At 37.9% G+C, this 27,865-nt stretch overlaps 1 protein-coding gene and 1 long non-coding RNA gene across 6 annotated transcripts; one reads left to right on the plus strand and one right to left on the minus strand.

The window, feature by feature from the left end:
• Window positions 1–2,295: 2,295 nt before the first annotated feature.
• Window positions 2,296–18,559, minus strand: SERBP1 (SERPINE1 mRNA binding protein 1). Of its 4 annotated transcripts, none has more exons than XM_067726516.1 (8): window positions 18,247–18,559; window positions 14,311–14,461; window positions 13,677–13,817; window positions 13,475–13,546; window positions 12,760–12,834; window positions 9,876–10,053; window positions 6,126–6,299; window positions 2,296–4,533 (listed from the first exon to the last, which is right to left on the minus strand). In XM_067726516.1, exons 1-8 carry the CDS (start codon window positions 18,557–18,559, stop codon window positions 4,477–4,479), a joined length of 1,161 nt encoding a protein of 386 aa, XP_067582617.1. In that variant the 3' UTR covers window positions 2,296–4,476. The 4 variants fall into 4 exon arrangements, with proteins under 4 accessions (XP_067582617.1, XP_067582615.1, XP_067582616.1 ...); XM_067726514.1 differs by having other exon boundaries at window positions 12,760–12,879; XM_067726515.1 differs by having other exon boundaries at window positions 13,475–13,564.
• Window positions 18,560–18,775: 216 nt separating this feature from the next.
• Window positions 18,776–21,172, plus strand: LOC137218845 (uncharacterized). 2 transcript variants are annotated; one of them, XR_010940888.1, is made up of 3 exons: window positions 18,776–19,305; window positions 19,761–19,799; window positions 20,937–21,172. It is a non-coding gene; the product is annotated as an uncharacterized lncRNA (long non-coding RNA). The 2 variants fall into 2 exon arrangements; XR_010940887.1 differs by lacking the exon at window positions 19,761–19,799.
• The last annotated feature ends 6,693 nt before the right edge of the window (window positions 21,173–27,865 follow it).

A 27,865-nucleotide genomic window follows, 5' to 3' on the forward strand; every position in this document is an offset into this window, starting at 1 on the left:
TTCTAACTTGAACAGGCCGTTTCTCACCTTTTCTTTCCTTCCATTTCAAAGCGAACTGACTTCCAGTTATTTTGTACGACAGAAGCGAACAACTGACTCTGTTATTTAAGACGGAAGTAATGGCACAAAAGCTAGATTCTGCCCAGATAACCTCCTGGTTAAGCTGAGAAATGCAGTCCTCAGAAGCCATTAATTCCCACCCCAGTCAACCTATGGAGTTAGAGACATTAGTTTTCTTACCTATACAAAATACTCATAACTGTCATCTTACGGAAAAGTCAAAATTAGCACAACAGAATTATCTTAGCACTAAGTGGTTAAGTGCCACTAAATGTGAAAAACTATAATCGGGCACTAAATATACTGTTTTAGCAAATTTATACTTTCCTAACAGCTTTCAGAATTTGCAAGCTAAACAATTTTTTAAATAACAAGATCTTCTTTACTAAGAAGCTATCAAGTATCTTGCCCTTATTCTGATTAGAGGTAAGGGGTAAAAAAAAATGTTTTTTAATACTTCTAATTTCACAACTTCCCAGGAGGTAGGGTGATTTAATCTGTACCTGGAAGTAAACTTTTTTTTTAAAAAAAAGAACTTATATGTTGACCTGAGAGTGATGCTTAGATCAGGGGTCAGCAAACATTTTCTGTAAAGGACCAGATGTTTTAAGCTTTGTGGGCTACACACATCTTTATAGAATAATTTTTAATCCTTTTAAAATGTAGAAGCCATTCTTAGCTCAGGAGCCATACAAAAACAGGCCACAGGCTGAAATCTGTTGACCCCTGGCTTAGACATAGCACTTATTTAAATGATACTCATTACTCATTTCCAATGTTAGTAATGATTTCAATAATTTATATCTTAATCACTTTCTGAAATTAAGCTTATCCTTTAGGTTACAACCTTTCCCCATATTACTGATCTAATGCATTCCTCTCAGCTTGACTTATTTCGATCACTTCTCTATTTGTCTAACTTACATCAAGTAAGATTCTGAAGCTGAGAGAACATGTCATAGGTAAACCCAGGCTGAGCAAAAAATCATTGAGCCCAAATTCCTGAAAGCTGCCACTTAACATACAGCTCAATGGTAAAACCTGATAGTTTTACAATGTTTATAGATTATCTCACTAATTACTAGAACTGAAAATCTGACTAGGGATTTTACTGCCTTGTTACTACTGTAAAGCATTCTAGTCATCACGTTCCGGGCTTTCTCCAGTGAACCTGGAGATGTGGCTTGTAAGTGTTCCGACTCCCTAAACATTTATTTACACGTTAATCTCAGCAGAATTACAAATGTCTGCATTAGAATCTATTTTCTAAGCATTTATTTATTTTCTTTACAAAGTAGAACTACAGGCATCTGAGAGCCTGAGAATTTGCTTTACCAATTACTTCAACGTTGGGATACAGATGTCCATTAGTATACCTGATATGATCTTACCTTAAAGTCAAAATCATTCCAGTTCTAGTAGCTCCACATTTCTAAGTTTTTATTTAGCCCTTTACTATTTGTTGATTCTTTCCATATAATGCTAGTGCTCTTAAAAATATATTTTAAAAATCCAATATACCGTATTCAGACTTTCTATGCAACTCCCTAACAGCATAACAAAATTTTTCTATTTCAGGACAACCATCTACAGCAATTCGAAAAATAACACAATCAAAATGAACACTTAATATTCCCCCTCCACACCCACACCAACAAGCCCCAAATGTATTTACAACTAGATATATGTCCTGCCTCCACTTTTTAAATAAAACTGAGTAAACTTAGACGTATAGTGCCTAGCGACACATATTAAAATCTTTCATAACTCTGCACAGGTCTCAAAACATTTAATTATAAAAAAAGAGACCTCATCCCAATCATCAATGCAAACTGGAAACATGTTAATAAAAAATATAAGCTCTGGCATTATTTCCATTTAAAAGCATCAAGATAAAAGTTCATTAGAACATTCTATCAGCCACCAAAAAACAAACGACCCCCCGACATTCAGTATGGTTAACCTTCACGCTCAAAAACATGGTTTGCTAAAAAGAAATGCCAATTGTCTTGTCAGTCCTTGAAATTCATTTTACAAGAACTTTCTTATTATAATAATTAAAATAGGTATCCCTCCCAAATGTTGACAGCCTAGTTTAATAAACACCCCACATAAACAAAACCTAAGTTTAAGGAGGAAAAAAGAAATATGAGCATTACCCTTGGGGGTGCACACATAGAAAACACATGACGATAAATGGGCTCCTATTTGATTGTTTTTATGACTTTTAAGAAGTGAGCATGAAAATAAAATCTTTATTTTCAGTTATTACCCACCAATAAGAGAAAGTTAGGTTCACAGTTTTAGCTCTTGACACAAAGTGAACTAGGAGGCAAATTTACATCCATCAGATACAACTAATGGACCAACTTTTAAATTCCAAGCTATCTTGAAAGCTTGCAACATACCAGATATTGCTGTGTATTCTCTAGTGACAGAATGCCAGCAATGGCTGACAATGAATAGAACTTGTGATGGGTTTTTAATAGCAGTGTTTTTTTATATGTTGCTAGAATCAGGAGGTTTATAACACATTCATGTCCAGAAATGAGTTAAGATACTTCTAAGTCTAAACACACTTATGTATGAGTGTGTTTAGGAGTGTGTATGTTGCAATCTCAAGAGGGGTAAAAGTCCATATGGACTAAATTAATACTTGCCTCTGGGTAGCAGGTATGTTTGTAAATATAAAATTATGTTAAACATTAGCACCAGTGCAGAACATGCTCAGCATCATAAGATCCAAAACACCAGCACAAGTTTATCCATCATTAAAAAAAAACCAATTACCTCCTTCCTAAGATGTCAAACTAGTAGGTAACTAGGTTAATAAATCTAATCCCAATGAACAACTCTTGTACTGTACAATTTCTCATTTAGAAGTATAGGGGAGAACTAATCAGCTAAACAGACATTTTATGATTTAAAGTCTTAAATCATAAAGTATTTTAAAAACTGGACATTACCATAGATAGAAAATTACTAATAATAGTGACAAAAAGATCTTCAAAACTGTAAATAAAACCCCTTTCCTGTTTATCAATAAATGTTGCAGAAGACTTAAAAAAAAAAGGTCCTAGAAAGCCTGTTTGATTATTCTCTCCATGTATGTTTTAGTCAGTGGTGATGCTCTCGATCAAGAAATCCATTATTAACCTAATTCTCTAAGGGAGGAAGAGGTAAAAGATACTTATCACTTTCTGTGGAATCTATCAACTTAAGACCAAAATGAATAGCAATATAGGAAATTCAGAAACAGTAAAATTTTTGGTTTGTATTTCATGGATGGTGCTGCTGTTCCAACCTTATAAAGTAAAGCTGTCTGCTTTCCAAATTCCAAAAATTAACATACCCCCCCACTTACCATACTAACCAGTGCCCTTTGGTTTCTTTAGAACAAGGGTTGAAGGGTTGATTATGGATGTACAATTTTGATTTGGGACCTTTCACACATACAAATCATACTGAGCGGCCACTTACTTTACAGAGCAGTTTAAATATTACGCATTAGCCAAATTAACTTGTTCCACCCACCCTACTGGAGGAGGAAAAACCCAACACCCATAAAACTACTTCACTTGACAGTATGTGTCTATCAACAATAAGTAGCTTAAACAACTTTCACCAGTAAGGTGTCTAGATTGGTTTTTAAAACAGGAAAGTGACATATTTTAAAAGTAAATGTAATTAAAATTGTGAATCAATTATAAATTGAACCTAATGAACCATGCAGGAGCAAGGGTTAATAAACCAATGTGCTTTGAATTTGTTCAAGTACGGATATTTTTGTATATAAAGATCTAGCATATATAACAGCTATCATGAGAAGTGAAAAAAGACCTTATCCCCAGAAATGAAAATATTAAAACTAAGTTAAAATACATAAAGTAGTTAGTATTCCACACAGCATAAAATTTGACAATCAAAGTTTACATGTCTCAGTTGACCATGTGTGAAAATGCAAAGCAGGTATTAAAACTGCTATTATGTCCAATATTTAAAACCAGTTTGTAATAGGGGGAACATCTAAATCCTTAATTAAAAAACACAAATGAAGTGAAAGCTTTAAACTGGTACACACTGTTCACACCTATATTTCAAGTTTGGAAATGCATATTTGCAAGCAGCAATACAAAAGTATTCATGAAGAATGCATAATCTCTGAAAATTATGAAAACATCCCCGCTACCAATACATTTCCTAAATACAAAACTGACTACCATATTGTTACTTCTGTGTAGCAGGAGAAGTTCATTTTCAAAACAGATAAAATTCAGTCTTTAGGTGTGAATGGTATGAATGACAGTCTTTTTTTTTTTTTTTTTTTTTAAATTTCTTAGTCGTTTGGGATCCTTAAGCATGCAAGCCTCAAAGAGGAGGGTCCACAAGGAACCAGGGTTGTCTTATGGCATCCAGTTAAGCCAGAGCTGGGAATGCCTCTGGGTCATCCACATCAGGAGCAGAAGCACTTGACTGAAAAAGAAACAGAAGCAAAATTAAAGATTTTCAAATCTTATTAATATATTTCCAGTGTCTACATTTAGACACAGAATTCTGGAAAAAACTTAGTCTTATTACAATAAGTAAAATATGTCAAAGCTTTTACTTTTGAAAGGCAAAATTATGGATCAGAATAGGACTACAGTTGGGGAGAGATTGGGATTGGCATATATACACTACTATATATAAAACAGATACCTAATAAGGACCTACTATATAGCACAGGAAACTCTACTCAATACTCTGTAATGACCTATATGGGAAAAGAATCTAAAAATGAGTGGATATATGTATAACTGATTCACTTTGCTGTACACGAGAAACTAACAACATTGTAAACCAACTATACTCCAATTAAAAAAAAAAAAGAATAGGACTACAAATATTTGCAATGAGCCTTGTCCTAAATTTCTATCAAGATCTCAGAAAACTCCCTAGCAACAGCATGGGTTATTTTTCTAATAAATCACACAAGTAGATTCACACAAGGTATGTATGTGGATTCTTACTCAGTTGTTCAGTATCCTTTTATTTTCCCCACTTGCTAAATAAGAATGGTAGCAATAGGACAGCAGGCTAAGAAACCAATTACAATTATTGAAGCAGCACATTCATGGCTATTTACAGTCAAAATACAAATTTTTACAAAACAAAAAAGTATTGAAAAGATCCATATACACAATGCCTTTAAAAAGAACCCATGTCACAGAAAGAAATAAAAAATCACTACATTGTTATGGGTGACCATAAAATCTAGGATATTAAGTTACCCCTATAATCAAACATTGGCAGACTCAATCAAGCAGATGGGTCCCCCAATTTGCATATCAGGTGTTGAGAATTCAGGAGGACATTATGGTTGTTTCCTAGGTAGACCATAAGAGACAATAAACTAACCCAAGTTATCTCTAATACTTTAGTAACATCTAGTCATTAAAACCATGGACTTTGGCATCCGACAGATCATTTCAAATCTACCAATTACTAGGGCTTCTATCAACGTATTTCAGAAGAATTTGTTTTTTGTCACACTTAGTACAAGGCAATGGAGATTACAGAAAATAGGACACAAATGAATCCCAACTTACAGAACAGCTCTCATGAACAAAAAACAATCAGTCAATGCCACAAAATTATACAAAGGAAACAAAGGTTTTATTAAGCTGAGCCCTAAAAAGCAGTGAAGATTTGTCAAGGCAAAGTAAGTATTTGGCATTTCAGGCAGACCTTACCAAAGGCCAAGAATTACCTTGGTTCCCTTCACCTGAATTTCATCTTCTGTAAAATGGTGGGGTTTTTGTTTGTTTGTTTTTGTTTTTTTAGCACAGTACCATAACTGGCACCAGATAAGTACTCGATGAAGGGTGGTAAACTTAACTACTGGCAGCACTATTCAGTCACATAAGTGCTTTAAACAAAAAATATAACCTAAAATGCAATTTCTTAAAGGCATGCATGTCAACCTTTTTCTTCTTCGACTTATGTCCCCAAAAGGACCTAGGGCAGTGATATATGGAAAGAGGTCCTCGAATTACTTAAAAGGGTAAAAGAAGCCTTAAAACTACCTTGTCAGTCCTGATGCCACGGTTTGGACGTCCACCACGCCCACGGCCACCTCGTCCTCCCCTGCCACCACGTCCTGGGCGGCCAAGGTCTCCAAAATTGATCTCCAGCTGAGACGTTATATCATTTGCTGGCTTCCGGAAATGGTGATCCATAACCGAGTCTTCAGCATGAGCCTAAAAATTTAAGTGAAGGCCACTGGATGATTAATAGGAAAGTAATGTTGCACACTTCTAAATAATGAGTTTTCTCCTAAAAAGACCAAAAATCCAACCTGCTCTTTGTGTGAAAAAATATAGAAACACCTCTACAGGTAATAAGTAAGCTTTGGGATCAGCTACAGTAATCTAGGAGGAATAATTCCCTTCACTTTTCTCTATTTCATGTTCCCTTAACTTTAAATTATAGATGATATTATCAAGTCTTGATTAGAGATATAATCACAATTATTCAAGTGGCTGGGCCCCATCTCACACCTACTGAATCATCATCTTTAGCAGTGAAGTATGAATAAGTACATTTAAAATATGCCCTTCAGATTAGCATTCCAATGTGAACCTCTGAGGAAGACTTGGATAGATGGTATATATTTCTATTAGAGACATTATTGAATATTTAAGTTTTAAAGAGAACTTTTGCTCTATACTCTTCCAACTATGACCTGGGAAAGAAATTATATATAAACTTCTCAAAATGCTTTTCTGTTCATATATAACTATGTGTTCTTCCATATAAATTGGAGAACTACAAATTCAAGTGAAACACAACGTTACATAAGAAAGGAACCTTGAAAAGCTGTGCACAAATAAAACCATGCCTTAAATTTACCACAGGAACCTTCTTAAAAATGAAGTCATCATATTTGGGAAACCCAGATCCTAAGCTACATAATGGACTCTGCAAAAAAAGGCCAGAGAATTTTACACTGCTTAATATCTGATCTCTTTTGTATGCTTGGGGTAAATGGGTTTTAATCTTCCAGCTAGAAACTTCTCATACTAATTTAAAGTATGTTTTAATTTTTCTAAATACACATATAATCCTCTTTTCTGAAGAGATATTTCACTCTTTCTAAATAGCTTGTAATATTACGTTAATAATAATTACCTTTTAAGTACAAGTAAATTTTGTATTTTTACACAGATTTTCATTCCTTTAATCATCGAATACCCAAATTAAATGTCATCCCTTTAGGTGAACTTTAAAGGCAACAGAAGATTCTTTTTAAAATATTATAAAGGAGCATAAAACACAGATGCAAACCCACAAAATCACTAGCAAATTAAAGTCAATGATATATACTAAGTCTCTGATTTTAAACGTTAGCTATTGCAATGATATCAATTTATCAATTAAAAGCATTTATAGGTTTCCAGAGCACAGAAGCAAAAAAACTTAAGTTGATATACTACTGAAAACATCTTGAAGGTTTTACTATAATAATAAAGAGGAAGTCTGGATGTTCAGGTTACATCCCCAACCTTCAAGTTAACTAGTAGGATAAATTTTTTACAAAGTTTTTTTTCTAGAGCACTGTATGACAATGAGGAAATAAGAGCTCTGGTCTCAGCTGTCAATAATTCAGTTCTCCATTTCTCAAAGTTTCTTTCTTTCCCTAACTACTTCATATTTGTTGTGAAGATGAAGATAAGTAAAAGAGAAAGAGTACTTAAAGCACTGTATACAACAAACTTGAAGACCTATCATACCGATCTTTCTCAAATTACAATGGTGTTGCATCCTGATAAAACCTGAATATCTTTAAATCCAAAATACATTTAATACACCTAACTTACCAAACATCACAGTTTGGCCTAGCCTACCTTAAATGTGCTCAGGACATTTACATTAGCCTATAGTTAAGCAAAATCATCTAACACAAAACCACAAAGCCTATTTTATAATAAACTGTTAAATATCTCACATAATTTATTAAATGCAGTATTGAAAGTGAAAAACAGAATGGTTTTAAGTGTATCAGTTGTTTACCCTCATGATCAGGAGGCTGACTGGGAACTGCAGCTCGCTGCCACTGCCCAGCATCACAAAAGAGTAGCGAGTACTGCATATTCAGCCTGGGAGATCTAAATTCAAAATTTGAACTATGGTTTCTACTATATGTGCATTGTTTTCACACCATTTTAAAATCAAAAAACCAAAAAGTTCTAAGTTGGGATCAATCTGTATTCAAATGATAAGGCCATATATGCCAGTAAGGCTGGATTTCATGTACATACATCACAAAGGCAGCATAACTATAAGGGTCCAAACATACAAAAGTGGCTTGATAATGAAAATGTCCTGATTTCAAGATTACTCACCAGCAATTTCACATTTTATAATTTTCTAAAATTTCTAATTATATACATCACCTTGTATAATAGTTATTTCTTAAAAGCTCGATGTAAAATAATACTTAAAGCTGGGACACCTAACCTGATGTCTAAAAAATGCATGAAGAGGCTTCAGGGTATTAATGATACTAATGATACAATATATCAGAACATTTTATATCTGTGTGTCCTATTCTGGAGAAAAGTTCCATCGGGACCCCAAAAAGGTCATGAATAATTGTCTCCAAGGTGCCAAGGTAAACCTCTTTCACATTAACCTGAACAGTTTAATAATTAGTTCAAATGAACAATCTCCCCGAAGTGAACTTTCATGGTTCTTTAAATAAAGAATTCTCTTTGTTTTACAGATACACAAAACAACTCTGTCTGCAAGAACTACAAAAAAATAACCAAAAGCATTCTAATGAAGGAAGATGTTTTTTCTTCCCTACAGGAATTGACAATATCCTCATTTATACTACCTTCATGAAGTCAATGTTTAAAAAATCATCTCCAGGGCTTCCCTGGTGGCGCGGTGGTTGAGAGTCCGCCTGCCGATGCAGGGGACACGGGTTCGTGCCCTGGTCCAGGAAGATCCCACATGCCGCGGAGCGGCTGGGCCCGTGAGCCATGGCCGCTGGGCCTGCGCGTCCGGAGCCTGTGCTCCGCAACGGGAGAGGCCACAACAGTGAGAGGCCCGCGTACCGCAAAAAACAACAACAGCAACAACAAAAAAAGTTTAAAAAAAAAATCATCTCCAAACCTCTATTTTATTTAAAAGTATTTCCAAGTTTATTTCACAGCTATTTTTTTGTTTAGAAAATTAAAATGTGGATTTTATTGAATCTTTTTATTACAGGTTGCCTTCATAACATTTCAATTTAACTTTGTGACTAAAATCTCATACTTACACAAACCCTAAAAGGATACAGCAGTGAGATTTTCCTCTAAGAATGTGCCCCAAGGCTTAAATAGAAGCTACCAAATCAAAAGCCACACACGTTTTTCTCAAATATTTTCATTAGTTTCCTTGTTTCCTAAGGAAAGGAAACTCATAAATTAATTCTCTGGTCTTTACAAGACATCACTCCTCAGTAAAGAAGGATAAAGATTCCTGGATATTATATATGGCATACGCAGACAGTTTCCCACATAAAAATGCAAACCGCCTAACCTAATACAAGTCTTAATGACTCCGTTAGGTAAGATTTTTTAAAATATTACACAAATTTGAAAGAATAATTTCTTAGACTATATGATAATGCAGTTTATTTTCCTCTTGGGGCAATTTATCTGCCTCAAATAATCCTATGTAAAACTTTTTATAAACAGATTACCCACGTGAAATTTTAACACAAAAATTGTAAATGCAATTCAAGACATCTGAACATTTTCAAACACCACAAAACTTCATTTTACCTCTTCACTCTTTGACTTATGAAGAACAAATCCCTTCTTCCACTGCCCATCAGCACCTTCATTTGGTTTTCGGATATTAAATTCTACTTTTGCCCGGTCCTTATTTTGAATAGCCTTCCATTCATCCAAAGTCATTTCTTTTGGGCCTTCTTCCTTTACTTCTTCAACTTCATTCTCCCTGTGTGAAAATGTTTTAAGTTTTACACGTGGTAAGGGGCTTATAAAATCATATAACTTACAATTATAAGTAAGGAAGTTAACCTTGGCTGGTTGGTAATCTTCTAGATTACCCAAGGACAGGAGAATCACAGTTTTCTTTGTAACCCAGTGGCTAACATGTGACTTGGCAGAGACCAGGAATCCAGTTTGAATTATTGAAAGCGTGGATAACTAAGGAACATACAATTCATCTTCATAAACTCTTAAATGATCATCTATCAGTAACACAATCTTGAATTGGCTATATCAAACCTAGAACGCATTTTTTAAAACCACACTACTGTTTTTAAAACTTACACTATGTGATTAAAATCATGAACCTAACTTCTCCTAAAACACATTTTTTAATTTCCATAATTTTTCACAATACATAATTTATAACATATATGAATGTAATCATCTAGGACATCCATAAGCAACCAAGTTTCATATTCTAGAATATAAAAGAACTGTTCCCCTATCCTTTAACACTTAAGGCAAATCTTTAATTTCTACAGATCTTAACGTTATATACTCCAACTTTCAAACGAATCGGTATATGAAAACAAGACTACAGTTTCACTAGTAATGGAAGTTTCTACAAAATACTGGTTTCAATGCTTAACACCAAATTAGTTATTTCTAAATATAATTCTCAGGCTATAACTATTACATATTATCCCTTTCCCTTTTTACAGAAACAAAGCATGGGCCTAGGAATCCACTATTTAATCTCAATTTCCAATTGTCACCAAACAAGTTGTTTGCTATTTTGGGAGCATTGCTTTCCAAAGATAGCAGGTGATTCAGTTAGCCTTGCTCAAATATCTCCTGTCTGTGCTACTACTCTTTACTGTTTGACAAATCCCATCTTAAAACTTCCCAGACCAAGCTTACACTGAATTGATGAGATCTAGACTGTAAAGTCCAACCCTGTCAGTTTATATATCAGAAAACTAAAGACTGAAAAAAGGTCCTAGGCTACGCGTAAGTTGTACCACAGCCAAGAAAAGAACTCGGCATACCTTTATCATATCATGAAACCATGACACCTACCGTCAAGGGTAGGATTGTAAGGATCAAATGAGACAAAACAGAAGCTCTAGAACTATACATAAGGAAGCTAATCAAATTCAGCCAAAGCTGTTTCTTAAATTTACACCTGCACATGCAAGACATAATACTATGTTCAGATTCTCCCCTATTCTGGGGTAAGACTAGAGGCTGTTCTAATGTCATCATCATGGTCTTTAGACCCAATACCCCCTTTTTAGTCCTGGGAACTGAGCTAAGGATTTGCTTCCAATACCCTATCAATAACATCCTTTCCTTCTGATAAAGTTATAATCTTGTCAGATTACTCTTTTTTTTGCAGGCAGAGGGGAGCGGGGGTTCGCGGGCCTCTCACTGTTGTGGCCTCTCCCGTTGCAGAGCACAGGCTCCGGACACGCAGGCTCAGCGGCCATGGCTCACAGGCCCAGCTGCTCCGCGGCATGTGGGATCCTCCCGGACCGGGGCACGAACCCGTGTCCCCTGCATCGGCAGGCCGACTCTCAACCACTGCACCACCAGGGAAGCCCCCCAGATTACTCTTAAAGTGAGTTAAACATGAACTCTTCATTAAGGGAACAACATTTATGTTGAGCTTTGTAAAGTACTTAATGTTATGTAAGGTTCATCTATCTCACCTATCACAATTTCATTGTTTACCACACAAAATTAAGACTCCATAGTTTCGTATAAATGAATTTATATTACCAAGTTCTACACATCACTTAACACCATGTATTTTTATCTACTCTCTCCAATAGTAAATTGATTATTATTCCTTATTCAAACAAATCCACAAAATATGATTTTCCAATCATTAATAGTGGTTCACTGTAAGAACAACTCTTTCTGGAGAAAAAGAGAAGTTTAGAAAAGCATTGCCTCCCTAAATGATTTGAATATGCCCTGATTAAGAATTACTGACCTAAATAATCTGTAATGCAAGACTTTAAACCACATACCGAAAGAAATGCCTGGCATATAACTTCTGCTTGTATTGATGGAAACCAGAGGAAAGCATTAAATTATTTCTAATAGCATAACTTGAGTCTTTAAAACTCTCCCACACCCTTGAACAAACAATTTCAAAACCGTCTTCTAGTGAACTGACAACATGTTCTGGTGCTTGCTCTCCTCACACATTTTAAAACAAGCCAATAATGCTATGTTCCAAATTCTATGTTGATGGAAAAAAAAACTTCAAGGAGATGGAGCAACTAATTTTAAAATGGTCATGTTTTCTCATTTTAAACTGTATTAGAATAAAATTTGTATAGTTACATAGAGTCCAAAGTACTTTGAACTACGAGTTCCAAATATTTCTCAGGTTAAAACAGCTATTTTTGTGCTTAGGGTTAACAGGATTTACTAAAATACGTATCTTCCGTATCTTTTTAAGATGACAATGGTAACTTCAAATAGAAATAACCACTTCTATTTGTCAAACCATTAGAGCCCAACATATACATTTGTAAACCACTCCTCTAAACACTATTTGAGGGAATGGAGTACAATAAAGTCTCTCCTTTTAAAAAGCAAATAAATAATAGCATTAAGCCTACAGGTTGTTTTCTTGCTAAACCCCAAACATTTCAATGCTCGAGCATTACCGCTACCGTACACACAAATCACTTACTTATTTTCAGTGTCCGCAACTGGATGTTCTTCACCTTCAGGTGTTTCCTCAGTCACATTTGATTGCTCCAAGTCACTGCAATTATAAGATATTGGTTTCTGAATGTATTTGGGGGACTCTCTAAGGAAAGAAAGAAAAAAAAAGGCATCTAGGTCCATTTACATGTAGCTGAAAGTCTTCACAGAAATATTTTAAAATTCTCACATTCCCAATGTCTTTTCCTACTAAATTTACTCCCCAGTAGACCACTAAGAGAAAATAATTTAAAAATGTATACTGATCCAAGTTATAGCTCAAGTACATTACTCAAAGAGTAGTATGACAGCAGTTAGTTCTAAAATAAAGCCTTACTGGCTTTTCAAATTTTTGTCATCACCAAAGGGGTCAATAGCTAGAATAAGAACTATTAAGTAAGAAACATACAATAACATAATACCCAAATAACCTCAAAATAGGATTTCAATAAAAGCTATACATCCATATGAAAAGAAAAATTAGTACCATATATTTTTGAAACGTAGAAAAACTGGTCATTTGATACATTATAATCCAAACATATCCAAAAAAGCATTCATTATCTTGTAAGGAAGTAGCTCTGAGATAAGAGCATCCATCCTTGTCCCAGGGACAAGTAAAAATTTAATGGGCAAACCTCTAGTAAGGTATAAGATCAATTTTATTAGAAGTATTTATTTAAAAAAACCAGAATACCAACGTTAATTCATCTTTGACAGTTCCCCAGTTGTGAGATCCGCTACCTCCACGCTTGTCCTCATGCTTCAGGCCACTGTAATGTGAAAAAGAACTAACAAAACTGAGTTAACATAATACTCTTTAGTTCTAGAAATTCAAATTTTGTTTTATTAAAGTAGTAGCTTCAAATATAAAAGTATAATAAAAACCAATATAAGACTTACGATCTATCACTTCCACTATGCCTATCAAATTCACGTTTGCCACGAGAATCAAAGCCATCTCCCCGGCCCATTCCTCGTCCACGACCTCCTCGACCTCTTCCAAGACCACCACGGCCTCGGATAGGCCGGTCAATAATTGGTCTGTAACAAATAAAAAAATATTATATACTTCTAAGGTTTCTGGTAAAAGGAAGAAGGGAAATTCAAAGGCTCAAAGATGCAGGAACATATTTACTGGCTCATATCCCAAAGGAAATCAAAACTAGGAAACTCCCCAACGTAAGAAAATTACTTTGACATTCTCTAAAACTTTACTACTAATGCATATACTTCTTCCTTGTTACTCATTTCACATTATAATCTAGTAAAACTGCTATTCACCAATATACATAAAAATTAAAATAAACACATGTAACCTTCATAACTGAAGTGTTTCATTACAAGAAATCTAAGTTTGAATACTAAAAACTGTTACCAAAATGTCCTAAGAACAACACATACTTAGACGTTTCGCTAGAAAAACTGATAAAATTAACTAGCCACACTGCTTCCTGGCAATTATGCTCAATTTATCTGTGTTAAGATGTCTCTCTATAAACTGACAAAACATGAAGAGATTAAGAAACAATCTTGCCTATCAACTGAAAATTCTCCTCCTTCACCCTTTTCTTCAAGTGGTTTTTCAAATCGTCGTTCACGAGGTGGTCGCCTTTCTGGTCTCCTATCAATTATCTTCCCTTCACCCTGAAGTTGCTGATCAGGTCTTCTTCCAACGCGTCTTATTCCTAAAATGATTTAAAAAAAAACCACGTAAGCAAATTATTTTTTGTAACACAAAAAACTAGGCCTAGGCTGTTAAAAGAAAAAAAAATTTACTCTTTAAGTCCATTAACTAGCACTTCCCACTGAAAAAGGCTAACACTGGGCATCTCTAAAGTGTAACAAGGTACTTCAGAAAAATTCCTATTTAAATAAACTTGTTTCAAACTTCCATTCAGTTTGCCAAATCACTTTTTTCCCCTAAAGCATTCTCTATAACTGACCTGGAAGTCATTTGGGTAGCCATTATTTCTCTCACTTTTCAAGATGCCAGTCTCTTAATTTAAAATTCTAAATTTAAAGAAATTTTAAGCAAATGATACATTTTGGTTTTAAAGATACCAAAGATAACACCATTAGCCATTCATAAATAATAACCAAGCAAACCAACACAATCACCAGGTAAAGACCCCCCAAAAAACCCCAGTGAAGACATTATTTTATTTTATATAATCTGGAGGGGGAGAAAAAGAACAGAGTAAAAAGACTGATGATTCTATGAAATTACAAAACTGAAAGGAAAACAAATGGCATTTAAGATTACATCTCTGATGGATAACAAGGTCTTACTGTAGAACACGGGGAACTATTGATATATTCAATATCCTGTGATAAACCATAATGGAAAAGAATATATTAGAAAAAAGAATGTATATATGTATAATCGATGAATCATTTCACTGTACAGCACAAATTGACACATTGTAAATCAACTATACTTCAATAAAAAATTTTCTCTATAGTTGAAGATAGCTATATAACAGCAAAAAAGTACCATTTTCCTCTCCTGTTGCAGTCTACATACATATATATGTATACATATACATACATACCACACCTAACTTTTAAAACATACTGTTATGCAACCAACAGGAAATAGTCCACTTATTTTATTATTATGGAGATTTTTTTGGTTTGCCCTTTCAAGTATCTTCATTTCCAAAGAATCTTTAAAAACCACATACACAAAAGAACCCCTTTTAAGCAAGACACAGAAATAGAAACTTGTGAAACTAAGTGATGGCTGAAGCATTTACTGATTTCCCCCTTCATGCATTACTTTTTTCCTGTTAGTGTCAGAGGCCAGAAAGGCAACCAATATGCATTACTGGTAGCCTTAAAGATAATAAGTAGATTGATGGTTAAATTCATGACTAATATTTTAGGTATGCTCTAATTCCCAATCCACAATTTCTGACAAAGTCAAAAAGCACCTGAGGAATTGGTTTCGCAAGAAATTAAGTTGGTTCACTCTGGTTCTTTCTAAGAAAGTGTAACACCACCAGGATGCCCCCAATTCGGCTGCTGGTAGCCAAAGTCAAACGGTAAATGTCAAACTCTTCAGTGAAATTTTAAGGTCCATTCCATACACTCTCAGGACAGACCAGAAATCTTAGATCTTACACCAAGGCATTTTAAATAAATTTCATCAGAGGTAGTGTATTAGGGTGGAGCTATGGAACCAGTCCTTATAATATCCAAGCCACACACCCAAGTGAACAATGGCTTGCTTCCCCACCCCAATATCCAGTATCAGGCTTACAGAATCTACAACACTTACAAAATAAATCCACCCAATGACTGACATTTAAAAATGCAAGCGTCTCTTGATTTTCACTAGATTCCAGGCTTCTAACATTAAAAAAACAAATGAGTAGATAGTGTCAATTCTCAAGTTCCTCAAATGGCCAAAAGACAAACTACAAAATTCAAAGAAAATAAACATCAACACACATCTAAGGCAAGTAAGTCTAGGATCATGCCAGGACCTCTATTCAAAGGCAAGGAACACATGATCAGGTTAACAATCAATCCCATGACAAGAGGCAGGGACTTTGTTTACAGGTCTATCCTTCCCCAATGCCCAGAATTGACTGCTAAGAGGTAAGGCCTCAAAACGATTTTTTTTCATTCAATATTTTTATAGGCTTGTGTTTTATGCAATTTAAGGTTAAGTGTGCTCTGAAATGCTGACCTAAGGAAAATGTTGATAGGTAATAATGGAAGTTTTCCCAAGGAAAGACTAGTGAATGTTGAACTCGGTCCTGGTCATAAATTTATGAAATGAATTTTTAACTTTGTAATTTAAAATACTAGGTTCCCGCTAAGAGCTTATTTCAAAAATGGGCTTTATGATCAAAACATATGAGGGGTTTAAACCATGCTTTATGTTTCAAAAATTCAAAAGGGGTGAACACACTTCAGATTCCATTTTTTCACGTACTTTCTTTGGATTAGTGTGATGAAGGAGGTAAACTTGAGCAGTTTAAATAAATACACAAACCAGTGTTCCTTAACACAGAAATTAGATTTATTACATTGTGCTACAGATTGCTATAAAACTTAGCTGAATATTTAGTCTAAACGATGTATATACATGCTTTCTAATACTCCAACTTGTGCTTCCCTCCCCAACCTGTAATTTTAATACAACTGTTTTATTTACCACCTAGGTTCTTCACCCCAAGCCTCACAAAGCTCTCTGTATTTTCTAAAAATTCTAAACCAAAACCTAACACAATTGTTTTGATTTTTTTAATTTAAATTAGTTGAATGTTATCAAATTCGACTAAAGCTAATGAGAACTCCTTTCAGAAGCACGTGGCAAAATTTCAATTTTCAGCACATAAAGGAAACCTTTAAGCTTCAAAGCTTAAGTCCTACACCTACTTATTACGGATCGTGTACACTTTTTCTAATCCCCCACTGTTTTGCTTTCTCATCCATCACAAAAGACAAACCAGTAACGAGTGAGAGAGCAAAAACCAAGTTCAAGACAGTCCTGAGAAGTTTACAGTGACCTGGAAGCAACTACTACCCGCCAATGAAATCCTGACCATGCTTCACGCACATGGGGAGAAAAAGCTGCACTCCAAAAGGCTCTGCAGCAGCTAAACGCTGTGACAGCCTCGGCACTCTTTGCACCACGAGGCCCAGGCCAGGCCACACCACATGAAACACTGCATGCGGGGGGTCCGGCCGGAGAAAAAGATCGTGACCCGAGGACGAGCTTCAGGATTTCCTGCCATCACCAATCTTCATTCAGAATTCCCGCTTCTGCTCAATCCAGGGTGGCCAAATTTCTCTCCCTCCCAACAGCCTGACGCACTCCAGCAAGTTATTAAGTTTGCAATAGTGGTGCGGGCGAGGGGATAAAGATAAAGCAGAGGGGGCACCTAAAAGGGCACCTTGCTCCACAACATCCGATAGGCTCGAACGTAGCGGGGGGGGCGTAGGTGGAAACTCCGACCCCCAGCTTTTCTCGGGGGTACCCCACGCCACCCTGGGACAAGACGGCAGGGCAGGAGCCTAAAAGACACAACCGCACCTCAGAGCGGCGGGCTGAGAGAAAGCTCTGAGCAGGAAGAAGCCGCGGAGGCCCCACCATCCCATTAACAACAAACGCTCCGAAAAGGAGCTCCCTTCCCCGAACCTCGGCCCATGCGCTCGCCCGCCAAGGAATCCGGCGGGAAGACAACAGCCTCCCAGGATCCCGACCACGCTCCTCCGCTCAGAACCTGAGGCGGGAAGGGGTGGCTCCAGGATCCTTGCAGGTGGCGGTTTGAACTTGTGGCTACCACGCTCCCAGCACCTTCGCAGGACCTGGCTTTCATCAGGCGGGGGAAACGCGAAGAAATCGGCGGCCAAGTCTCCCGCGGACCCTCGGAGCTCCAGAAGCCAGTGGTAGCCGCCAGTCCCCTCGCTCCTTCCCTCCATCCCGGGTCTCCCCCACCTTCCACCACAGCTTTACCTTCTTTCTTAAGCGCCACGGGCGGCTGCGTCTCCTCCTTCTTGTCAACCACGCCGACGTTGGGGGGCAGCGGGTTCTTGCGGTCTTTCTGGGACTCTTTACGCAGCTGTTTGCCCGCCGCGTTGGAGTTTGTCTGGGCTGCGGCCTGAGCTGCGCTCTTGGCCCCAGGGCCCCCAACGCCGCCCCCGCCGGCTTCTTTTTTCTTGTTCTCTGCTGCCTTCAACACCTCGAAGGGGTCCGATTCGTCGTCAAATAACTGGTCGAATCGGTTGGTGACCACGCAGCCGAAGCCTTCTTGTAAGTGCCCAGGCATGATGGTGGCTCGGCGGCGCGTTCCTCCACGGATTGCAGCGGGCCGCGCCGAGCCAAGAGCGCCTGCTTCAGCTCTTCCCACAAGATGGCCGGGCCGAGAGAGGGGGGCCGTCTTCTCTTCCGGCGCCAGGCAGACATCCGGGAGCGGCCAGCGCCGCGCGGTACCATGGGGTGTGTAGGCCGAAGTCGCCTCTCCCGAGGCGGCTCCCAGCGTTAGGACTACAATTCCCAGAACACACGGCGCGACAACTCTTCGCGCGCGCCTCAGAGGCGGGACCTCACCGAGGGAGTGGAGCAGCAAGCAGAGGGAGGAGAAGAGTGGTGGTGGGCGGAGCCCTGCCACCTGCTCTCGCCACCCTTAAACTCTCCGGGTCTCGAGCTGCGCTGAAAACAGGAAAACGGCTTGTTTTGCTCGGGAAAGTTCTGAGCTTTCGCTTTTACGTCCCGCCTCTGGCCCAGGGCTAACTTTCCCCACCTGTCCGGGAGGTCAAGGTGACTACCAGTCTTACAAGTGGAGACTCACAAACTTCCAGGGCTGGAGGGTTGCTGAGGTGCCGCACTTGCCTCACGAAGGCAGGACCCGCTCTGTGTCAAGTCCCTAGCTGATCAGTTGCTGGAGTCGCCCTCCTGCAGCCCCAATAATGAATTGAGGCTCTTCTGTTTAATATGAGGCGGAATACGCTTCCTCTCGCGGGGACTGAACTCGAGCAGCAGAATCAACCCAAAAGACAAGTTGAACTATCATATGTGAGTGTTGCGCTCTTTTCTTGTGTGAAGAATGCCGTGTTGCCACTAGTGCTTTAATTGAAGTAAACTGCTGACACTGCAACACTAGCCAGACGCTGGGCAAGCCTCGAAAAGGCACTGTTTGTAGAAACACTTTCTAGAGTCAATCCAATTGTCCTTTAGTGTCCGGCAAGCCAAGGATTGGGTGTCAGTAAAAAGTGCTCAAGAAATAACATTTTAGAGCATCTGAATGTGTGGTCTGCTGAGAGGTGCAGTGAGGGGAGGAAAATAATATCAGCGAATTAACTGTCATTACTAAAAGCATTGATATTAGTTGAGAATATTAAAGTCCATTAATGTAATAGAGTGTCAGTGCGTATTCAGGCATATTTGGTAACGCTGTAAGTGTACTATCATAATTTTAAAACCTTTTTCCATTAACATAAAATATAGAAAAATGCATCTCTATGTTCCAGGTGCTATGAACAACCTTAATGTCGACAACAACTTGTTAGGTAGGTGCTTTTCCCATTTCACAGTACCACATTCACATCTTTTTAAGTGCTAGTGCCAGGAGTTAACCCAGTCTTCTAACTCCACTCTGAGACTCTTGACATCAGCTCTTTAATCCAGACTCTGATTTCTGATAGAAGTCAGTCAATATAAGTTAATTTACAGTATTTAATAAGATTTAAATATTGTTGCATGTCAGGCAGGGTATGTCACATGGCCAAATGGAATCTTATCGATTTCTGAGCAGAATTTAAATCAGTTCCTTAACAGGGAAAATAAGAGAGTCGTGTTACAAGCATGTGGCAGCAAGCCTAGTGTTTTTCTTACTTCTAAATCCAGCCCCCATTCCTCAAAGTCACCTATTTCTCTGTCGCCTCAGTCCCTGCCATACACACTCCCATCTCACACAGAGACCCCACCTCCTTCCATGAGCTCTGGCTCTTGTAGCTCCTACCAAGACAAAGGACAAGGAGTGTTTGACTATACTCTTCATGCCCCTTTGAAAATAGCGCAAGTGCCATTTGGAAGATCTCCCTGCTTTAACAACATCTTTCTCTTTACCAAGGGCTGTTAATATCTGCATCTTTGAGACATCTGCTACACCTCCTCCTCTTACCCCTTTCTGACCACTGCCACAACAATGTCAGGAGCTAAAACTTTATATTTTATTAGGTACTTGGTGCACTTTACATGTATGATCTCATTTAAGCCTCACGTCAACTCTATGAGAAAGGTATTATTATTGCCTTTTTAAGGTGAGGAAAATGAAGCACAGAGGGACTAAGTAACTTACCCACTCCTACCACAGTCTGGGGGGTGGGGCAGGCCTGTCCTTAGTTGTTTTTTATCCTATGTACAGGTCTCTGATTTCCTCAGACAGATCTTTATGACCACCAAGCACTCTTACAACAAGAATACTTAAAGATATGCTACATGTAGGGAAATTGTATGGCTATGAATTTTTGAGTTTCAGTCATGCTCCTCAGGGACTTTATCTATTAATATAACGTAAAAATATAAATAAACGTTTGGGGAAAAACGGGAAAAATTTGTAAGCACTTTCAACTTCCTTCTCTCCCTTTTGTCTCTCCTGGAATTTTGGTTAATACAGGAACTTTTTTTTTTTTTTTTTGCGGTAGGCCTCTCACTGCTGCGGCCTCTCTACCGTTGCGGAGCACCGGCTCCGGACGTGCAGGCTCAGCGGCCATGGCTCACGGGCCCAGCCACTCCGCGGAACGTGGGATCCTCCCGGACCGGGGCACGAACCCACGTCCCCTGCATCGGCAGGCGGACTCTCAACCACTGCGCCACCAGGCAAGCCCTTAAAGCCCATTTTTAAAGTATACAAATAAAGCTCCAAATGCTAATTCTTTTACATCTCACAATTTTATTTTATATGTAATTATTTTTGCAAATGTTTCCTTTCTTCTGAGAAGTTGAAATAGTCTTTAAAAATATTTAAAAGTTCCTGCTACTCTCAATAGAAAAAATATTGGCCAAATAAACCTCAAGAGAGAAGGAAAAGGAGACTTCTTGCAGACTTATTCAAATGAATGGCAGGAGTTGTAAGGTGACATGGTATAAGATATCACTGATTAGAAATGTAGCTTAAAATATCAGCTCTCTGTAGCGATGCTTGAATCACATATTGTTCTCTGAAAAATACTTGTGCAACTTCATAGCCTTATCTATAGCAAGCTCTCTAGAGTTTTCTAGCAGTAAATGCTGAAAACTATCCAAATACCTTGATTAAATATCCAATATAGTTGCCTGATGTTAATGTAACTGAGAAATGGAATATTATACCTCCTTCCGGCCCTCACTTGTTTTTAGGATGCTAATACTCAGTTGTCAACCACATTACAACTTGTTTTTTACCTATTTCTAAATCTCAAGTCTCTGTTACTAACTGTTGCTATATTATAATAGTAATTACTAACAAGGACTACAGTTTGAGCATTTGCTATGCACTTGACACTGTGCTGAATACCTTGCATGAGTCATTTCCTTTAATTCTCAGAACAACATTATGGAGTAAATAATATTACTCTACTCCCCTTTTACACATGGGGAAACTGTGGTTAAGTGCCTCTCCCAAATTCATATTGCCTAGAAGAGTCCAGACAGTCTGATCTCACAGCCTGTTAAATTTGTGAGTGGCATGATAGAGAGAACAAAGTCTTTCATGGCTACCACCTGTAGCAAAAGAAAACTATTATTCTATTATAACACTTTGGGGACACTGGATACAGGTATCATATAAATGTAAATAAGAGAATCTGATTTTTAGTGTACTCTATATAATGCATTTTTAAAACAAAAGCAATAAAGGTGGTTCTTATGAAGAAAAGGGCAAATCCGCCATGTCTGAGTATGGAATGCTAAATATAATATTCAAGTCTAGGCTCTTGCTAAAGTTAGGATATCAAAGCTAAAAATAGAAATGTTACACTCTCTATTTTGTCACCTCAAACTTTCTTTGAAGGTTGATACTCTTGATTTTAAGCTTCCCTTCCTTTTTTCCCTTACATTGTACTCTTAAAAAAAACACACACAACTTTATTGAAACATAATTCACACAGCATAGAATTCACCCATCTAAAGAGTACTATTCAAAAGTTTTTAGGATATTCACAGAGTTGTGCAGCTATTACCATTACCTAATTTTAGAACATTTTTATCACCCCCAAAAGAAACCCATACTCATTAACTGTCACTCCCCCATTCCCTCCACCCCCAGCCCTGGGCAACCACTAATCTACTTACTGTCTCATAGATTTGTTTATTCTGGACATTTCATAGAAATGGATTCATGTGGTCTTTTGTGACTGGCTTCTTTTCACTTAGCATAATATTTTCTAACTTCATCCATGTTGTTGCATGTATCAGTACTTCATTCCTTTTTGTGAATAAATAATATTCCATTGTATAGATAGACTGTGTTTTATTTATACATTCACCAGTTGATAGACATCTGGGTACTTCTGCTTTTTGGCTATTATGAATAATGCTGTTATGAATATTTGTTTGTAGAACTTGTATGGACATATGCTTTCATTTCTTTTGGATATATATCTAGGAATGGAATTGCTAGGTCATATGGTAACTCTGTTTAACATTTTTAGGAGCCAGACTGTTTTCCAAAGAGCGTGCACCATTTTACAATCCCACCAACAATTATGAGGGTTCCAAATTCTCCATATCCTGTGTGTTTGTCTTTTGATTATAGCCATCCTAGTGGGTGTGAAGTGGTATCTCATTGTAGTTTTGATTTGTATTTCCCTAATGGCTAATGATGTTGAGCATCTTTAACATGCTTATTGCCCATTTGTATATCTTCTTTGGAGAAGGTCTATTTAGATCTTTGCTATTTTCTAACTAGTATATTTATTTTTTAATTATTGAGTTATAAAAATTCTTCATGTATTCTAGATCAAGGGCCTTATCAGTTATATGATTTACATATTTTGTCCCAGTTCTGTGGGCTGACTTTTCACTTTCTTGGTGGTATCCTTTGCAGCATAAAACCTTTTTAATTTGATATGGTCTTTTGTGATGAAGTCCAATTTATCTATTTTTCTTTGGTCACTTGTGCTTTTGTTGTCATATCTAACAAGCCTTTGCCTAACCCAAAATCACAAAGATTTACTCCTATGTTTTCTTCTAAAAGTTTTATAGATTTTTAAAATAGTATTGGCTCTTACATTTAGGCCTATAATCCATTTAAAACTAATTTTTTTGTTCCATGTATTCCCCTTCCTTTTAATTTAAATTAATTTTGAATATGTCAAACCCAAAGAAAAATTTTAGAAGGAAAAAAAAGGTGGTTATTTTTCATCTTACTATTTTAAAAACATTTTATTTTGGACATTACAATAAATTGCAAGTTTTTAGGTTTAAATACATCCAATGAAGTTCCAAATGCACCTGTATAAACCCCTTTGAAAACAGAAAATATATTTCACACTTAATACTATTTATTCATTTTGATAATAAACATTTAATTCAACAACTATTTATTGAACATCCACCTGTATGTCAAGCACTGCTCTGAGTCCTAGGGATTCTGTGGTGAACAAAACAGGCAAGGCCCTGGTCTTCGTGGACTTTACATGCTGGTGGAAAGAAGCAAAGAATAAACAAGTAAATAAATGTCACTGACATCATTTTCAGAGAATGGTACCTACTATGAGAGCATAATGTGAGGAAGGGACAACTGTTTTGGATTGTATGGTCAGAAAGCCCTCTGAGCTAAGGCCTGAACAATGAGAAGAAACCAGCCTTGCAAAGACTTTAAGAAAAAGCTGAGGAAACAGCAAGCAAGAGAACATGAAGTAGGAAGGAGCTTGTAGATTCCAAGACAAAAAACAAAAGCAAAACCAAAAATCTCTGAGTGTGTAGCCAGATGAGCATGAGGTTGGAGTGGCGAACTGGAAGACAGATCTTACAGTGAATACAAAGGTAATTTAGTCTGTATGTGCTTTCAGATTGCTTCTAATTTTCTCTGCCAAGAAGAATCCCCTGGGCTTCCCTGGTGGCGCAGTGGTTAAGAATCCACCTGTGCAATGTGGGGGGACACGGGTTTGAGCCCTGGTCCGGGAAGATCCCACATGCCGCGGAGCAACTAAGCACACGTGCCACAACTACTGAGCCTGAGCTCTAGAGCCTGCGAGCCACAACTACTGAGCCTGCACGCCTAGAGCCCATGCTCTGCAACAAGAGAAGCAGCCACAATGAGAAGCCTGCGCACCGCAACAAAGAATAGCCCTGCTCGCCGCAACTAGAGAAAACACGCATGCAGCAACAAAGACCCAACGCAGCCAAAAATAAAAATAAATAAAATAAATAAATTTTAAAAAAGAAGAAGAAACTAACATGGTAATAAAGCTTACAATATAAAATATTCTGGGGACTTCCCTGGTGGTCCAGTGGTAAAGAATCCACCTTACATTGCAGGGGACGCGGGTTCCATCCCTGGTCAGGGAACTAAGATCCACATGCCGTGGGGCAACTAAGCCCACATGCCATAACTACTGAGCTCGCGTGCCTCAACTAGAGAGGCTGCGTGCCGCAAACTACAGAGCCCACATGCCCTGGAGCCAGTGTGCCGCAACTAGAGAAGAGAAAACCCACACACCACAACTAGAGAGAAGCCTGTGCCGCAACGAAAGATCTTGCATGCCTCAGCGAAGATCCCGCGTGCCACAACTAAGACCTGATGCAGCCATAAATAAATAAATAAATAATAAATCTTTTAAAAATATTCTGTAATCAAAATTCTCATTTGTTATTCTGAAAGAAGCCAGGTCAACACATTCTTGAAGTTTTAACCTGATACTTTAGGCATTGAGAGCGCAAAGGCATTCTTATTGATCCCATAGGAGCTCAAACATTGCTTTTTTTCACTAAAAGTTCCCTCTCCGTACTCTGACTGTTCTTGGCTTCTGTGAAGTAGGTTAGATGTAACAGTACCAAACAAAGATTGTTGGCAGAAGGTTTCTTCATGGTGATATCATATTATTTACCAGGAGCTACCAAAAAACTGAAATAGTACATGTGCAGGTGGTATCCCTAAAATTGAAAAATCAGTAGAGTTAATTATAAGTGCAATGCTCAGACATAATAAGCACCGAATGAATAGGAGCTGTTATCACAATAGCTTAAACGAATCCTCAGAGACACTACTCTTGATTGCTGGCTGGAATCTCTTAGGTTTCTGCTGCTCTCAGAAGAAACAAATGGTGAGGTTATAGGAGATGGATCCTTGTGGCTGACATTCACATGTGGAGATTATGTGTAGAAATTTTAGAGCAAGTTGTGTGTGTGCAGAGATCTCAGGTTAGGCAGAGACACAGGAGTGAGGGCTACAAGGCCTTGCTGCCCACTGTCACCACAGGGAGTTTCTTCCTCTAGTGCCAACTTTGTAGAGATTGGGTTTGAATTTGTTAAGGGTATTCCTTTTAAATTTAAGCTGGGGCCTCTGCTTTCCTAGAAATTGCATACAAAATTTTGCATATTCCCAGAATAGACCTTGCTTTCATCAGATCTTTTGAAGAATTTAAGAGCAAATATGTAGAAACAGAAAGCAGATTCTCGTAGTGGCAGCCTACACCCGTGGAGGGGCTTGGGGACGAATGGGTAGTGACTGCTAATGGGTGTGGAGTTTCTCTTAGGGGTGATTGAAATGTTCAAAAATTTGGGAGTTCCCTGGTGGTCTAGTGGTTAGAATTCAGCTCTTTCACTGCCATGGCCCAGGTTCAATCCCTGGTCATACAGCTGAGATCCCACAGGACACTTGGCCAAAAAAAAAAAAAAGTTCTAAAATTAGCTTGTGGTGATAGTTGTACAACTCTGAATATACTAGAAAACATTAAATTGTAAACTTTAAATGGGTGAATTGATGGTATGTGATGGTATCTCAGTAAAGTTTTTTGTTTTTTAATGAATAGCTAAGACATTCAAAAGACTAAGGACCACTGCTGTCTGGCATGAACCTCTGATTGTGTCTTATTTTATAATCCCAGAATACAATGATCATGCGTACTATGTGCCCGGCACTGTACTAGGTGTTTTACATGCTTATGTTATTATATAACAGACTTTGAAGTAGGATCGTTATCTACACTAAACATGAAACCAACAAATGGTAGAGACTAGATTTGAATTCAGTTGCATGCGGCTCCAAAAATTCATGTTCTTTCCATTATGCCACCTGTACTCCTCAAACTTTTCCAACTAAGTACCCATCATAGCTAAAAGGATATTACTTTTGAGGGCAATGTAGGATATTCTGCCCTTCCATTCTGTTCTAATCAGTCATCACACTCTAACAATTCTTCGTATTATCTCCCAAATACCTCTTCTTCTCCATCCCCATGGCCAGCACTGCAATGCAGGCCTTCATATCTCTCTAGGAGTATCACTGTGGCCCTGACTTCAAATCTCATCAGGTCTGGATTATCTGATCATATTACTCCCAGACTTGACAGCTTTTCATGGCTCCCTGTTACTTACAGGATAAAGTCCAAAGTCCTCAGCAAAGCCCTGAAGGCCTTTAATAATCTGGTGGTATCTTCTTTCCAGCCTCCTCACCTTCTTCCTGCCTCCTGCCCCATGCACCCGATTCCTTAAGCCAGGTAAAACTACTCACACTATCCCATGCACGTGCTCCATGCTCTTTATACACCTTACAATTCACATCCTGTTCTAGTAATATGTGGCAAATTCCTTCTCATCCATCAGGTCTTACCTTCAGTTCACTTCCTGTAAGAAGCCTCCTCCAACCTTCAAATGTTATGCACCCCTACCCGCTCTTATGCTCTAATATAACTCATTTCTACTCTATTTGCAGTACTTATTACATTGCACTGTCATTATTTGTCTATTTACCTCTTCTAGTAGTTTGTAAATATTTGTGGTGGGGGTGTTTTGTTTAGCTGTTATGCCCCCCAATGCCTGGTGCTTAGCACGTGAGTGGATCTATTGACGGAATGTGCCCTCTATTTCTCACTAGATTTCAAGTGCTTTTATTTGCAGTGCCTGGCATACTTCTATTTCCTAAGTAGCTGTTCAATGATACTTTGTGCTTATTGAGCATTTACTTGTGCCATGCACAGTACTAAGTATTTAATATAGATTAACTCATTTTAAATTCATAATAATTGTGTGAGGTCAGTGTAATCATTAACCCATTTTACGTAAGAGACCTGAGGCACAGAAAGATTCACTAACAAGCTGTGTGACCTTGAGCAAGTAAATGGCAAAGCCACAATTCAGACAAAGTAGTCTGGTTCCAATGTCCGCACTCTGACGCTATGCCATACTGCCTGTGTGTGAGTGTCTGTCAAGTGAAGGAATGAACAAATAGAATCCTTTCCAACCTCTACAGGAGCAAAAGGAGTTGTTAGCCTATTTAAGGAGGGAAGATAGAAAGTCCATTAGGAACTGGAATGCGCTTAATTTCTCATGGGAATAATGTCAGATTTCACTGGGATTGGTTGAAATACTGTGAGAGCTTCAAGCATATTACAGGCAGTATAAGCAATTGTGAGTTGGCCAGTCATGCTGG

Source organism: Pseudorca crassidens, chromosome 2, assembly GCF_039906515.1.
Source record: "Pseudorca crassidens isolate mPseCra1 chromosome 2, mPseCra1.hap1, whole genome shotgun sequence".
Lineage (NCBI taxonomy): Eukaryota > Metazoa > Chordata > Mammalia > Artiodactyla > Delphinidae > Pseudorca > Pseudorca crassidens.